This window comes from Canis lupus, chromosome 7 (genome assembly GCF_003254725.2).
Source record: "Canis lupus dingo isolate Sandy chromosome 7, ASM325472v2, whole genome shotgun sequence".
NCBI classification, from domain to species: domain Eukaryota; kingdom Metazoa; phylum Chordata; class Mammalia; order Carnivora; family Canidae; genus Canis; species Canis lupus.
In genome coordinates, this window is record NC_064249.1 from 75,652,617 (window position 1) to 75,669,850 (window position 17,234).

Sequence of the window (17,234 nt, forward strand, 5' to 3'; positions counted from 1 at the left end):
GTATCCAAGTCTTAATTTTAAACACTGCCTCCCCCCCCCCCCCTTTTTTTTTTGGTCATACTATTGTTGAGAAGATCAGGTCATTCAGTAGAATGTCTCATATTCTAGATGTGTCTGAAATGTGTTTCCTATAAATTTGAATTTAGATTTGAAGGCTTGATTAGGCTTAGGTTTCAATATTTATATTGGTAAAAATACCTTCAGGGGGTAGAATTCTGTTGCACCAGGTATAGGTAGTGTCTGGTAGTCCCAGTTTTAGTGATGCTGATGGATGGGAACAGCCTTATTTCTCCATTGAAAAATTACATAAATATGAGCCTATTTCTGGTAATATGTGCAAGAAAAAAATTGGAAAGAAGATGTTAATGATTAGCTCTACTTTAGGATTCAACTCTCTTTGTTTTTATATTTTTACTTTTCTGTGTTTTCCTGGACTTCACGGTGAACATGCATTGCTTTTTATGAGAGAGGAAAACTTAAAATTACTTTATTAGTCTTGATACCTTTGGAAGATTAGATCAAAGTTTTCATTTGTTCTTCCTGTGTTACCTCTTTTTATTTTTAGCTAATTAAGTCTTTTACAGTTTGAGGTCTTTTTTTTTTTTTTTAATAATGCGTATTACAGGAAGGTAAATAGAAAACAAGTCTAATGTTTGCAACCTTCTGGTAACAGTTCACAAATCAAGTTATATAAAGACAAATAGAAAACCATGTAATTTATAGCTGTCCTGTAATTACAAATTGTAACTATATTAAATATGTCGTTTCTTTGAACTCTTATTATTGACATCAGTTGATGGTCTCTTGTGAGAAGTGGGGTAGATTTGTTTGGGGGTATTTATTTCTCTGAGAATGGCTCCTGCAGATACATTTTTAGGGTCCCTCTTCTCCCAGTGTCAGTTAGTTCAGTGTAACCCAAGGCTAGCCAATATATAAACTGATGGCTGACCAGCCAGAATTTTGATGCCAGCCCTTTAAACGTATTGTTAGATAGACGATTGGCTTTAGATCTTTAAAGGATTGGCTTTAGATCTTTAAAGTCGGCTGATTTGTGCCATGTGTAAGCAGAAGCAATGAGGTGAGAGAGAAGAGGGGGAGAAAGCTGACCAGAGATCTTGTGGTCCCAGGAATCAGTTTCTCTTGAATGCAGTCTCTTATCTTTTTTGTTGTTGATGTTGTTGTTGTTAAGATGTATTTATAAGAGAGCATGTGTGTGAGTGGATGGAGGGGCAGAGTGAGAGAATCTCAAGCAGACTTGAGCGACCCATGGGATCATGACCTGAGCTGGAACCAAGAGTTGGATGCTCAGCTGAGCCACCCAGGCACGCTGCAGCCTCGTTTTAAGGCCAGCTATATACTTCATTTCCTGTCGTTGAGACTCCTTGTATTCTTTATAATAAACTCTTGAGTATGATTTTGTTCTTCATAATAAATTTGTTGCTTAAACAAGATTGAACTTCATAATTTGTGAAAATATGTTCAACTTTATGATTTCACTTTTATGAGAGTAATGTAGATCAGTGTCTTAAATTTTTATGGAAAAAACATCCACTTAGATATTTTTGATGACTAATTAATATCCCCATAGTTTGCTTGGCTGCTTTTCACTGGCATTTAGAATGTTCTCTATAACTAGAGTAATGATGAACATTTTGTACTATTTTCAAAATTCAGGTTTAAATGAATGAGTTTGAGTATATTAGCTTTTTTTTTTTTTGAGTATATTAGCTTTTAAGAATTCAGTTCCCATTTTTAAAAATAGAGATGTTAATTAAAAAATTGTTAACATGAGAGGACTTTAATATACTTAGCTTGTAATTTGATATGTTTCTTAGGGCCTACATTTTGACAACTTTTCTTTTGTAACTGTACTTCCATATATATCCATCCACACATATATATCCATTTATATGTATTTGCTTTAGTACTTAATCTGATGTGACTTGGAATGACTGCCATACCTTTAAAGGTATAGAGTATCTTTGTTTCCTGTTTAGTTGTTTTCTCTATAAAACCAAATTTACTCTTACAACATTGGGAGAGATGAATCACTTAGTCTTGTTTTCTGAGTTCTGTTTCCACTGCCAAAAACTTCAATAATAAAGTCCTCAGAAGATGTGTGTGTGTGTGTGTGTGTTTAATATTTTCAGTTTTTCCCTCAGCACTTTCCAAATAAAAAGCTTTATGAACAAATTAAGCTAATATGCATACATGTTTGAAAGTCCTTTTTGATTATAAAATTTTCAATAGAGAATTGAAAAAAGGATGGAGAGGTGTAAAGCAAAAATTACTCAAGGTTACCATCTAGAAATAATAAAGCTTGACGTATTTCTTTTTATGTTTTGTGTGTATAATTTTACACACTTATATCCTGTATTTCTGTTAATATTATTGTGATCATTTCCTCATGTTATGACATAGTGACACAAAATGAATATTCAAAATGAATATTTTGATTCTAAGCTAATGAGTTTTAGATATTTAAGTGGTGCTGAAAACATTTATTTCTGTTTTTCCCCAACTATCAATTTTCCTTTTATTTCCTTCCATCCTACTTATCTAGATTTTAAAAAGTTATCTAAACTCTTAAAATATGGATCCACTTCTATTATACTTTTTAAAATTTTTAAATATTTTATTTATTCATGAGAGACACACACAGAGAGAGAGAGAGGCAGAGACATAGGCAGAAGGAGAAGCAGGCTCCTTGCAGGGGAATCTGATGTGCGTGGGACTCGATCCCGGAACTCCAGGATCACGCACTGGGCGGAAGGCAGGCACTAAACCGCTGGGATATCCCGATCCACTTCTGTGTTAATAAAGATGTTAAGTAGCAGGCATCCTTCATGTTTAGCCTCGAGTGGAAATGTTCTCTTTAATGTAGTGTTTTAGGTGTGTGTACATCTTTTTTTTTTTTTTTTTTTTAGAAGGTTACACAGTGGAAGATAGTCACAAAATGTTCTGTTTCTGTGAAAAGACAATTTATTTGTTCTCTCCCTCATGTTTTCAAGACTGTTACTGGGATTGGTTAGGTCAGAGTGAGTAGTCTGTGCATCAAAAGGTCTGAAAAATCACTTCTAAAATGTTTACAATAACTTTATGCAGAATGTTAATAAAGCTGTGAAAATTTAGGATTGAATTGTCTGCCATCTTACCATAGAGTAGAAGAAGTGAAATTGATCATAATGTCACATAGTTTTAGAGCCCAGAGGAGCTTTGGAGGTCATTCTGTCTGTTGATGCTAAAATGCAGGCGATTAGACTGTCTTGGAGAAGTCAAGTGATTTGCTCAAGGTCACTCACTTAGCTGGTTTTAGTTCAGCGTACTATCTTCTAGCTTTTACAAAAGTCAAAGTACACCATCAATAACAAAAACTAGACCCTCTGTCTCCAAAAGGCTTCCAAAGGAATGAAGAGAATAGAAGTTTTGACTTGACTTGGTGCTTTTCCATGTGAAAGTAATGGATGAGTATTTAACTGTCTGATCAGAATACAACTACGTTATTTGAAAGTGGTACAGAAGAAATAAGATATGGTTCCTGCCTATTGGTAGCTTCTTTTATCTATGACTTAAAGCCCCTAGAATGGGAAAATTTTTTGTGTGTGTATTTTTTTTTTTGAATGGACTACACACTACTATATCTAAATTTTGGTGATTTTTCGTCTAGAGTCTGATCATGTATTCATGATACATTATTAATCTCAGAATCCATATTTCATAATTAATGTTAGTGAAACATTGTAACAAGATAGGTTTAGTGTTTTTATTTATTTGTTTTTTCAAAATTTTATTTATTTATGAGAGAGACAGAGGCAGAGAGACATAGGCAGAGGGAGAAACAGGCTCCTTGCAGGGAACCCGATGCGGAACTTGATCCCTGGACAGGGATCACGCCCTGAGCTGAAGGCAGACGCTCAACCGCTGAGCCACCCAGGCGTCTCTGTCTAGTATTTTTAAAACCTTGAATAGAATTGACTCATTTTATTTTCCAGAAAGTAGTACTCTGTTTATTTGTACAGTATAATATTTATTCACTACTTGTTTTGCCAGGGGATTTTTATAGTTGCTGGGGATACAGTACAGAACAGAGACCCAGTCTTCATGGACCTTACGTTCAAGTCTGAGATTTCAGTGTATCTGGGGGAAAAAAAAAAATAGAGAACACAAATTAAGGTGACTTCATTTAAAAAAATTCTAATGAAAATGTTTTAGGGTTTTCTTGGATGTAAGACATAAGATATTTTCTTACTGTTTATGATACTTATTTTAGGAAATACCCAGTTGATGACCTGTGTATGGGACCAAGGGAAATACAATATTCATTTAAAAATCGTTTTTGTCTATTACAGATTTGACTGCAGCTTCATGGTTTATTGCTGCAGATAACTATGTGGAATGCTTTTGAATTAGGAAAAAACTGTGGCTAGGTAGTTTGCATAAAATACATATAGAATTAATGAAAGTTCAGGCTCTGGAGTTACACCTGGTTTGACTTCCACCTTCCACTGCTTTGTAGTTTATGGCATTGGACAAGTGTTTTAACTTCTCTGAGTCCGAGTTGACTTACCATCTGTAAAATGAGGTTAATAAAGTGTCTACAAAGGCTTGTTATGAGGTGCATAATTCATGCACAGTTCTTGATGAATGATGAGTGCCCAATAAAGGCTAGCTGTTAGGAAAACTTTTCTTGTTAGCAGTATTTGTACTGTTACTACTACTGCCATGTTACTATTAACTGTGTAGATTCTTAGTAATGTTCTGTATATACTATACAGTATGTACTTCACATGCATGATTATTTTAACATGGCATGTATTCAGCAGTGTAATCTTTATGCAACTGGAAAACTTAATCAGCTAAAACCTGTGGAAACACTGAAGTGTAGTCATCACCTCCTTTGCCACAGCTGCATTGTTTATATATTTGAGCTGAGCATCCAACTTTCCTCTTTAGGATTTTTACCTGTTGTGTTTCAATAAAGTAGGATGAAGGGGTAAAAATGTAATGGTTGACATAAATGACTTATGAAGACCGAGAGTTATAGCATTTGAAACAAAACGTGCATATTTCTGATTTTTATTTTGTTGCATGTTGATTAAAAAAAAAATCGAAGTGGACTCTTCAACCATATTTACAGTGCATAGGAGCCAACAAATTAAGCAGCTCCTATGACTTATGGTCTGTTTTAATTACTCCAGTTCATTAAAAAATAAATTGTTGCTTCTTAGGGAGCTTATAGTTTAGTTGGATGAGGTAAGGGTTATACATAAATAATAAAGTGAGAAGTGCCATGAGGTGTAGATTATGTGCTCTGTGAATTGTGTGGTCAGCCATGTTTCTCCAGGATTCATGCTTTGGTTCATTGCACTGACTGGTATTAATTATTCAGAGGTCTCTGAGTCTGTTCCCCATAGCCAAGAACTCAGAAAGATCTTGTCAAGAAATGAAGGGTAAAAACAAAACAAAACAAAACAAAAAAAACCTGAAGGGTCTGAAAATTGAATGTACTACAATTTTATGAATATTGGTAGATGATATGAGATTCCTGGATTTAGAGAGAAGGGACTTTATAATTATTCATGACATGCATGTAATATGAGCTTCATATTTGTGGTTTCCTTTGCTTCCTCAAGGGGCAACACACAGGGGTTCAGTTCTGGCAGATGCTACTCACATAGTGTGTTTGCATCATGGCTGAGAAGCCTTTGAGTGTAGAGAATCAGAGTCTTCGCTAATGGGCTGCATGGAAACTTACCTGACCTTTTTCCGTGGAGGAAGACCTTATCTTTATTATACAGGACAATGAAAAGTTGGCTCTCTCCTCAGGAGGGAGGCATTGGTTTCCAGGACTGTTCACTCTTTAAATAAATCCTTGACAAAATAATCTGGATGAAAACTTTGAAAACATGCACAAATGCTAGAGACCTGTAGAGAATTCTCTCTCAACAGGCTTTGGAGTAGGTAGCCTAGATAGATGTCACAGAGTTCATGATGGATGTTCATGTACATTGCCTGTTCATTTTTAAGCTGCATCTCAGAGGCTTGTCTATTTCTGAAATGCTCTGTGCTTAGAGCATATATACTGCTTATCCTGAAATAAAATTTGACTTTCTTTAGAGTAAGCAAATATTGAACTCAAATTGATATGTGTACTGAGGTGTTTAGGAGTAGGTATTCTAATGTCTTCAACTTACTTTGAAGGCATCAAGAATAAGATGGATGGATGGACTGAGATGGATAAATAGATTGATAGGTCTCAATTACAACAAAATGTTAATTGTCAAATCTAGGTTATAGATATTTGATTGTTTACAGTGATTGTAATTTCTTTTTATGAAAATTTTCAATAAGATGTTAGGGGAAAAACCAAGCCAACTGCTGTCTTCTATTTCTCTTCCCCAACTCAGTTTTTTTGTAACTAAACTCACCTTGGCATTTCAAGAAAACTTCATTGGCAATTCATATCAAAATGTGGATGGATGACAACATTCAAAAATTTGTTCAAAGGGATTCTACTTTTAGCTCTTATAAGCATAATGGGGGTTCCTTTTAAGATTGGGGATTTGGAGAGTAAGGGTCCCACTTTTAAAAGGAAATCCTTGTTCTGAATGCTAGTATTTTAGGTATATGGACTGAGTATAAAGGGTAGTTCATGCAGGAAAAATATTTTTAGGTAAAGGAGGCAGACTAGTCTCACTGGGGACATCCTTTTTGGTGAGCTGCTCTAAACTTTTACTACATTTTTGAAATTTTAGGTTCTGTTTTCTTTCAAATTTATGTTCAGACTTTTTTTTTTTTTTAAAGACTTCTAATTTTTTTTATTTATTTATGATAGTCACAGAGAGAGAGAGAGAGAGGCAGAGACACAGGCAGAGGGAGAAGCAGGCTCCATGCACCGGGAGCCCAACGTGGGACTCAATCCCAGGTCTCCAGGATCGCACCCTGGGCCAAAGGCAGGCGCCAAACCGCTGCGCCACCCAGGGATCCCCAGACTTTTTTTTTTTAACACAGAGGCCATATTTGTGTCTGTTACATTTCTGATTTTTAGAATTTGGGGCTGGGTATAGGATTTTGGCTTACTGGCAGTAACAGTTGTAGTTGGAATTAGGTCACAATACTTAATGACAGGAAATGTTATTGCTTCTTAAAAGTGAGACTAAATGAGATGACCCATGTAATTATGAAAGGTAGGGTTATTTTGATTATAGGTTTTTTTTTTTCAGTTGATGAATACAAGTAAGTGTAAACTGTATTATGTGGAATTTTCTTTTTTTTATATGGAATATGATTACATATAAACAGTGAAATTTCATCTCTAACCTAGGGAATATGTATGAAACGGTAGCTGTGATTGGTGACTAGTATATTATTAAGTAATCTTAAAATGGGCTGTTCCAGTAATTGTTTCTAAATGTTAAGCTAAGCATTTACATTAGGCAACTGACAGGATTTTCTAAGTTTTAGAAGTCCTCAAAAAGTACTTGTTTTTTTATATAAATTGCTTAGATGTTTACTTTCTCATCAAAACTGTTCTTCCACTGGTTTTTCAGGTTCTTTTTTTTTAAATCAAGGATCAGCTTTTCTTAAAAAAATTTGTGTTCTGCATAAATGAAAAAATACATATAGCTTATAGAATGGTCAAAAAGTAAATAAATACCCAAGTAATCACTGCCTAAAATAAGAACTAGAACTTGGCAATCATTCTAAAAATCTTCCTTGTACCCTCCCAGTTACTACCTCTTTCCCTGCAAAATTGATCTGTATATTGACTTTATGGTAATCACTTGTTTTTCTTAATCATTTACTTGTTTAACCACCTAAGCTTTGCAAAGGATGAATTTTCAGTAAGTCAAGCAGGGGGTTACTGATAAAATGCAGTGGTTTTTAACCCTATTGGATAAGATACCACATTTTTATATTTTATATTCTTTAATGCCCACTTTACCATCTCAAAATGAAATTCATATGTAAAATTGCCTACCAGCATACAAAATTAAATTTTTAACATAATTCCCTGACTATAACGTAAAGGATAAGTAAAAAGTAAATTTATAATGAAATATACATTTCAAAAAAAAATAATACATTTCAATGTAAATGTTTGGGCATGACTATAACAGAAGAGATAATGAAGTAGCCAGATATTTGTAACCTTCCTAATAACAAATAAGTTTGGTATTAGGAGAACACAACAGCTATCTGAATAGAGCTGGCTGATTTTCTTTAACATTTTGAAATAAGAGCAAAGTAAGAAAATTTATACATATGGGTAGAATTGTATGTGTTATCTACAAAGGGCTGCTGATAACAAGAGTTGAGGTGATTCAAGTATCATGAGTGGCATTGCTGTTGGTAGAATAATTTTCTGTAATGGTAAACTTAACCTTTTCAGGTTTTGGAGGAAAGGGCACATTTTTTTTTCTTCATTTTTTTTTCCTTTTATACACAATAGAAATATTTCTGGAAAAGCTGTTTTTCACCAGTATGGATTTCTAGGAGGAGTATTTGAAAATTCCTTAGGATGAGGGCATGATACTCTTTGTATGGGACTGCTCAGGCATTGCAGAATGTCTAACATCCTGTTTGTTGTTCTTCTCTCTCCCCAGCGATAGCACCACTCACTCAATCCTGATGTCAGACAAAATACCTGTGAAAGGGGTATCACTGTCAGATTTAGAATTTGTTTATAGTGCTTTCAATAAATTATGTAACTTTTCCTCTATTTTTAAGGGTCTGTAAAAGGTAGATTTACCTCATCAGGTCTTTTTAACCAGAGGATTCAGAGATCTATGACATGGTAGCTTTTTTGTTGTTGTCAATTGTTGTTAGAAATTTTTTTTTTTTTGAAATTTCTTTATTATTACTTATTAAGCTCCAGCTTAATAGTGTAGAAAATTTCAGATCACCCTTTGACAACCCATTCTTCCTTCTCCCACCCAAATTCTTGATAAAACGCTCTTCAAGTAAAGACACATTGTCTTTTCTCTGCTGTATAAAACTTTATCAAATAAAGGCAAAGAACTGTGTACATCTTGCTATAAAATGCTGCCCATGGCTGCCCAGGCTCCTTTTATTTTATTTTATTTTTATTTTTATTTTTTTTAAAGATTTTATTTATTTATTCATGATAGTCACAGAGAGAGAGAGAGGCAGAGACACAGGCAGAGGGAGAAGCAGGCTCCATGCACCGGGAGCCCGATGTGGGATTCGATCCCGGGTCTCCAGGATCGCGCCCTGGGCCAAAGGCAGGCGCCAAACCGCTGCGCCACCCAGGGATCCCCCCCAGGCTCCTTTTATTGTCCAGGTCCTGAAAGACTCTTGTTCAAGAATAGTCTCTTTATTTATAAACCACCTCCACTCCCCAGCTGTAATCTCCATATATCACCCTTACTCCCCAAAAAATACTATGTAAATTTTTTGTGAATATTTGTGTGTTATTTTGGGGTGTGGAATATAGATTTCATCAGACAAAAGTGGATCAGATGTTTCAAGACTTATAAGAATTAAATCTGGTTATTCTTATCACTACTTGCTGAGTTTCCATTTTAATCAGGAAAATGGGCTCAGACTTAGCTGTCCACTCAGAGAGCAATCATTGAGATGCTCAGGTAGAGGGACACATTGGAGCAGAAACTTTGAAATTCAAGTGTTAGTTGGGCTTATTCATTTGTTAGGTGGCTAATGTCACGTTGTACTGATAAGGTTAACATATCCAGTTAACAACTTTGTTCTAAATTGGTGAGCTTTTTTCTTTGGACATACTATCTTCATCTTTAGATAGTTTGCATTTTTGTGTCATGGCCACAATCTCTTACATATAAATTTTAAGTACTATTTCAGAATTTATATGTTGATGGAAATTGACACATGGTCATTTTCTAAATAGTTTTAATAGTCCATTATTTACCTTATTTTGGAAAATTGGTATTTTCCTCTAAAATCTAAAATTTTAAATTCAATTAAAATTTAGTTAAATCTTACATAAGTATGTTATAAAAATGTAGAATTGTTCAAAATTAAACTTTTGTGAAAGGTTTCTTTTGTCATGTTACTAAGACATTGTTTTTTAATCCATGCTACTGATGTTGAAATAGTTTTATAAATATTTACACATTCTCAAATATCTGTGGTAATTTATGAATTTTGAGAATGTTAAGAAATGGAATCTATGTATCTTAAGACTCTTGGTTTCATTAGTAGTTTAAAAGGTGTCTCTAGCCAGTGATACTGTGGGTTCAAGTGCCATGTGGACAGATTGTAATATTCCCCTTTACTTCTTCCATGCTAGTGTATGGTGGAGCTTAGTTAGCTGCTTGTTGAAAAATCCAAGCATTTGGGATTGAAGAGCAAAGGGGGTAAAATAATGCACAAATTGAATGATTAATGTTACTATATAATTAAAGCAGTTTGTTCAGAAAATCATACTTTGTATATATACTTCTTTTAAAAAAATGCATATCTGTTGATTTAAATAGCTATTTTTCATTTATTTTTTGGTAACTTATTTCTCTGCCTTTATGTTTTTTGCTAATGTTCTCTCATTTCTTTCTTCTCCCTCTTAAAAGTTCCAGGACTTTATTAAAAAGTGTATTACAACTTACAATTTATTTTTTAATTTTTAAAATTTTTCATTTTATTTTTTAATTTTTTAAACTTTTTTTTTTAAAGATCTTATTTATTTATTCATGAGAGACAGACAGAGAGAGAGAGAGAGAGAGAGAGAGAGGCAGAGGCACAAGCAGAGGGAGAAGCAGGCTCCATTCAGGGAGCCTGACATGGGACTTAATCCTGGGTCTCCAGGATCAGGCCCTGGGCTGAACTGAAGGTGGCGCTAAACTGCTGAGCCACTGGGGCTGCCCACAACTTACAATTTTAAATGTAGGTTTAAATCATTTCACTCCTTAGGACCTGAAATAAGTACCTTTTAATGGCGTTAACTTTGAAGTGAAGTTTTCCTCTGGTTGCATTAGGCAGATCTGTTTGCTTTCATCTCCTGCACTCTTCCTTTTGTTTTGAAAGATTTTGATTTTCGAGAGAGAAACAGAGGCCGGGTAGGGAGCAATGAAGGGCAGAGGGAGAAGCAGACTCCTCGCTGAGCAGGGAGCTGGATGCGTGGTTGTATCCTAGGCCTCTGGGATCATGACCTGAGCCAAAGGCAGATATTTAACTGATTCAAACACCCAAGGGCCCCTCTAACTCTTCCTAATGCGTCTCTTCATTTGACTGTATTTATTCCTGTTCAAACCTTTGTCTTAGGCGGTTTTCCAATATTCAACTAAATGAGAAACTAGTAGAGTTGTTTTCTCAATCTGGACTCCATATTATAAAGTTATAAAAGACATATTTATTTTTGTTTGTCTCAAAAAGGATAGCCTCTATAATAGTTGTCTTTGATTTCAGCCTTTTTGCTTTAAAAAAAAAATAAACCTGATTGCTTTGAAAACTATTTAAAATTGATTTCGGGGGGCATCTAGGTGCCTTAGTTAAGTGTCTGCTTTCAGCTTAGGTCATGATCCCAGGGTCCTGAGATATTGAGCCCTGCATCAGGCTCCCTGCTTGATGGGGAACTTGCTTCTGAACCCTCTCTGGCTCCTCCTGTTTGTGGGAGCGCTAGCTATCCCTCCCTCCCCCCGCCCGGTCAAATAAATAAACGGAAAATCTTAAAAAACAATAACGTCTTTAAAAAATAAAATTGCTTTTGGGTTAGTTAGAAGTGTGTAGTTATTGCTTCCTCTAGGGACATACTTTTAAGTTTATCTTCTGTGCCCAAAATAAAAGGTACTCATTTTATTGCTAAGTTAATTTACATAGTGCTTACAAGCTTTTCTTCAGCCAAGATAAAAAATGGCTATAATTTTTCCTTTTACCCTCTTTTTTAAAAAATGAATTTATATTAATTTAGGACTAAATTAATTCAGGTGGGAGTGAATTACGTTTCTGGGTATTTTGTTTTATAATTTCATGTTTGCGTATATCACCAAAGCTTAGAAACTTTGCATCTCAAGCATTTGACATAATGCTCATTAATAAACACTTAACAAATATGTGAGTGAGTGAATGAGTGAATGAATCAAACCTAATAGAGGTGTGAAGCTAGAGTACTATTGTCATTGGATGTATATTCAGATGTAGAGAATTTTGCAGTTTGCTTGGTAAAATGGATTTGAAGACTTGGGCTGATTTGCAGGCCACTGAAAAACCTCATCCATCTATCTATCTATCTATCTATCTATCTATCTATCTATCTATCTGATTTATTTACTTAATTCTTTTTAAAACCTCATCTTTTTAATAACGTGGTAAGAGCACACTGAGAATATGATTGTGGGCTTATTTCATAAATTAAACTTTTGAAATAATTTTTGTTTGGTAGAAATAATACTTGTTCATATAGAAATTTTGTAAAATATAGCAAGGAATGAAGAAGAAAATAGAAGTCATTTGTAAGTCTACTGCCTGGAAAAAAGTACTGTTAGTCTTTTGATACAGTTAGGTCACAGACTTACTACGTATACTTTAATAAAATTGAGCTTATGTACGTTTAGTTTTGAATTATTTGTATGTGTGAACCCAATTAACATTTTTTTCTGTTTTAAATCTTACAGGCCCCTTCACAGATGTAGTCACTACAAATCTTAAGTTGCGAAATCCATCTGATAGGAAAGTGTGTTTCAAGGTGAAGACTACAGCACCTCGTCGGTACTGTGTGAGGCCTAACAGTGGGATCATTGACCCGGGGTCGACTGTGACTGTTTCAGGTAGCACATCAGGTTCTGGATGGGAACAGTACTGAATTCTGATATTTTTATGTTTATGCTGAATTTGCTTATAATTAGCAGGGTTTTACCTGGAGGGAGAGAAATAGTTCTTGTTATTCTGGCTTGCCTTTAGTGACATCCTTCTGTTATCTTACTGTATGCTAACTGTTGTAGAACATTTCTCACCTCTATCTTGGGATTGGGGTTGGGGATGTCTGTGGTCAATTTATAAATAATAATTGTCACTTTAAAATGTTTATATCCTTTATTTCTGCCACTCCCTACCACATTCTTGCCCTTATTATTTTATCTTTGAGATATTACACCATTTTTGTGATTGAGGATTCTTTTCAGATCTCTGGCTATTGTTACATATTTCATGCAGCTATACAAGTATTATCCTGTCTTAAAAATGTACAGTGCCTCTTTTTTGCTGATTATATCAAATTAGATGAGTGTTTCTGCCTGTCATTGTAAATGTCAAAGTTTAGTTTTATGTCTCCCTTTTGTGTTTACTTGTAATCCAGAGAGTATACTTGGTTCTCTCCACATATGGATTGCTTACTCTTGCTGTGGGGTCTGTGCTGGTGCCGTAGTTAATACCCTCTATAAACTTCCTTTCTTCTGTCAGACTTCCCAAGGCAATGCTCTTTAACAATTATATCTGACATAGGTGAGAAATAGGAAGCAAGTATGAGAATATATCTTAATTATGGGAGGAGAACCTTTTAGGCTTAATGCAGAGACCATTTACTCTTACTTTCTAGCAGTAGTTCTTGCCTCCCATTCACTGTATGTTGTGAAATCCATCTGATAGGAAAGTGTGTGGTGATAACAGGTGGAGCAGGAGCACACATGGGACCCCTCCTAGCTCAGAATCTCTAGGGGCATGGCCTAGCCATGTATATGTTTAAAAACAAAACAAAACATACAAACATACCTGAGTGATCCTGGTAATATTCCTAAGATACTAATTCTGTATCAGTTTCCTGGTTTTTAAATCCACAGCAGATTAAAAACACCAGATTTTACAAAGAGGGAGGAGGGCCTTACAGCAAGCTCATGAAGGGTACTTAGAAGCAGAACTTTACTACAAAGGCAGTGAAGCACTTACCATAGAGTTTGTGTTTGTCCAAGTTCATGGGAAAGATGGATGGGAAAGAAGATAAAGCAGTGAGTACATGCATTCATTCTGGAAGTTGGTCTCTAAATCTTTAAGTCTTTTAGCTAAGTTGGAAGAAGATAGAATTATTTCTATCCATGTGTTTAAAAGTAGTTTTTTGGTACATCTAGTTTTATCCTTAGGAATCTGTAAAACTATTCAGAATTACTTTTTCTTTGAGGTTTCTAGATTGCTGAAGTTTTATTGTATATCTTAAGAAAAATTTGAATTGCGCAGATCTACTTACATGCAGGGTTTTTTTTTTTTTTTTGATAAAGACAGTACGGTATTGTAAATGTATGTAATTTTAAAAATCTGATGATTTTTAAAATTTATTTTTATTTTTTTACTTTTTAAAGATTTTATTTATTTGAGAGAGAGAGTACAGGGGGGAGGGGCAGAGAGAGAGGGAGAAGGAGACTCCTTACTGAGCAGGGAGCCCAACATGGGGCTTGATCCCAGAACCCTGGGATTATGACCTGAGCTGAAGGCAGATGCTTAACTGATGGAGCCACCCAGGCTCTCCTCCTTTTTTCTTTTTTCTTTCTTTCTTTCTTTCTTTCTTTCTTTCTTTCTTTCTTTCTTTCTTTCTTTCTTTCTTTCCTTTCTTTCCTTTCTTTCCTTTCTTTCTTTCCTTTCTTTCCTTTCTTTCCTTTCTTTCCTTTCTTTCCTTTCTTTCCTTTCTTTCCTTTCTTTCCTTTCTTTCCTTTCTTTCCTTTCTTTCCTTTCTTTCCTTTCTTTCCTTTCTTTCCTTTCTTTCCTTTCTTTCCTTTCTTTCCTTTCTTTCCTTTCTTTTCTTTCTTTCTTTCTTTCATATATTTGAGAGAGAGCACCTGAGCAGGGGAGGAGGAGAGGGAGAATTTCAAGCAGACTCCCCACTGAGCACAGAGCCCAAGTCAGGGCTTAATCTCAGGACCCCAAGATCATGCTGGAGCTGGATGCTCATCCAGCTGACCCAGCCAGGCGCCACTCTTTTATGACTTTTTTAAAAAGATTTTATTTATTTGAGAGAGAGCCATGTGTATGAGCCTGGAGAGAAGAAGACTCCCACTGAGCCTGGAGCCCAACGTGGGGCTTGATAGTAGTACCCTGAGATCACACCTGAACCAAAATCAAGAGTTGGACACACATCTGACTGAGCCACCTGGGTTGGGTGCCCCCTTATGATTTTCTTAATAACATTTTCTTTAGCTTCATTATAAAAATACAATACATAATACAGCATAGAAAATACGTATTAATCCACAGTTTATGTTATTGGTAAGGCTTCTGGTCAGCAGTAGGCTTAAGTTAGTACTTAGGTTTTGGGGGAGCCAAAGTTATATGCAGATTTTCAACTGTGTGGGAGATTGGCACACCAAGTCCCTCTGTTGTTTAGGGGTCAACTTGTACTTTTCAGAACACTTCATCTTCCATAAACCCCTTGTGTTGAGCACCTGGCTGTATTAAAAACTCCAGCCATATTCTAGTTACTGTTTACATAGAGTGCCCTCAGATTCTTCTCCAATTAGAATTTAGCTCAATTTCTAGTGTATTACCTTTTCTTTTTAAGGAGCCACTCATACTGTACTTCCTTCCTTTAGCAACTTTTCCTTCAGTGACTCTCTGTACTACATACTCATTTCTTTTTTTCCTTTCTCTCTTTAGCACTTAGTTTTATGGATTCTTTCAATTTGATATTTATAGATCTTTTTAAGATTGTTTAATTTTTGTTACATGTCTGCAGTGGCTTACAGTAAAACTGTCATAAAGTCACAACTATGTTTTAAGTTTTCTTTTTATTCAAATCCTAGTGATGAGTCTACAGTGATTGCTCAGTGAAGGGCATTAATGGACATTTACTGTGCTTTACTGGATTCTGAGGCATTTATCCTGTGCGTTTTTTTCTGCTGTGTATTTGTCCCTTTAAAAAATTTTTTAGCCTTGATGGGAGTTAATGGACATCTCAGATACACCTTGGAAATACAATTTTCTTTTTTTCTTTTTTTTTTTTTAATTATTTAGAGATTTTATTTATTCATTCATGACAGACACAGAAAGAGAGGCAGAAACATAGGTAGGGGCAGAATTCCCCTATGTGGGAATTGATCCCAGGACCCCTGAATCATGACCTGAGCCAAAGGTAGACACTCAACCACTGAGCCACCAGGCGCCCCGGAAATATAATTTTCTTATGTAATTGGTATTTCTCTATTTGCTTAATTGTGTTTGTCTTTTTGAAGGTTTTGACTACATATATAGAAGATATATTTTAGAAGTAATTTACATGTGAGCAGGAGAATAATTTACATGATGCCATGTACATATATTGCTTAACTGTAGATTTGTTCTTATAGTCTATTATTAAATTTATATTACAAAATTTCACATCACTTCTAATTACAAGGAGCCTCTAAAGATTTTCTTAAAGGTTACTGAAAACCTTGAGTGCTTAGAAAAATTTGAATATAATTATTAGGATGCTAGAAAATTACTGAAAATGATGAGAGTTTACCTTTCCTTGTATACTTTGTTTTCTTAAAATCAGATTTAAACAGATAGATACATGTCTTGAATAGGTGTTTATTTAAAATCTATTTTTGAAAAATTAGTTTTATTAGAACACTAAGATATAGTAATGAGTTTTGAAGTTAACTTTTAATTTCTCCTTTAGGTATCCCAACTGTTGTCTAATTCTAAAAGATATCACTAAATACCAAATGAAGCCTTATATTATTTATAAGTAGTTTCAATAGACAATTTACTAGATTTTAATCTGACTTTACAGGTATTATAATAGTTAATGTTCGCAACATTTTGAAAATTTTCCCAAACCTAAATTAAGAGGGGACAATCATAAATTTATATTTATTTTTTTAATAGCTTTAATTTGTGGATTGTTAAAATAGCTGGAAACTAAAAAATTAATTCTGGATCCTTGTGTAAACGATCCAGTATTAGGTTTCTTGAACCCTTCCTCGTTTTTTTTTTTTTTAATTTGCATATTAGTGGATAAGAATAGGAAAGATAAGCAAGCAAATGCAGAAGACACAAAATAATGTATCTTTCTTCTTACTTAGTAATGCTACAGCCTTTTGACTATGATCCCAATGAGAAGAGTAAACACAAGTTTATGGTACAGACAATTTTTGCTCCACCAAACACTTCAGATATGGAAGCTGTGGTAAGTATAGAAGTGGAACAGAGTTTATTTTAGGGGATGTTGTTTAAACTGTGGGTTTTATATAGTTATTTGCGAAAGCTAATGTTTTAATTTAAAAAAATTTATGAATCTGTTATAGATAATCCTGATTTAATTTCAAGAATGAAAGAAT

At 34.7% G+C, this 17,234-nt stretch overlaps 1 protein-coding gene and 1 long non-coding RNA gene across 9 annotated transcripts in view; one reads left to right on the forward strand and one right to left on the reverse strand.

Moving 5' to 3' along the window:
• VAPA (VAMP associated protein A) overlaps positions 1 to 17,234 on the forward strand; it is a 44,972-nt gene that overhangs the window by 8,438 nt on the left and 19,300 nt on the right. For all 7 annotated transcript variants that reach the window (XM_025429530.3, XM_025429532.3, XM_049112942.1 and 4 more), the window contains 2 exons: positions 12,606 to 12,758; positions 16,980 to 17,083. In XM_025429530.3, coding sequence (XP_025285315.1) covers positions 12,606 to 12,758; positions 16,980 to 17,083 — 257 coding nt within the window. The remainder of the gene's footprint in view (positions 1 to 12,605; positions 12,759 to 16,979; positions 17,084 to 17,234) is intronic.
• LOC112648071 (uncharacterized) overlaps positions 2,908 to 17,234 on the reverse strand; it is a 47,342-nt gene continuing 33,015 nt past the window's right edge. For both annotated transcript variants that reach the window (XR_003128719.3, XR_003128720.3), the window contains exon 3: positions 2,908 to 4,137. This is a non-coding gene — a long non-coding RNA (uncharacterized LOC112648071). The remainder of the gene's footprint in view (positions 4,138 to 17,234) is intronic.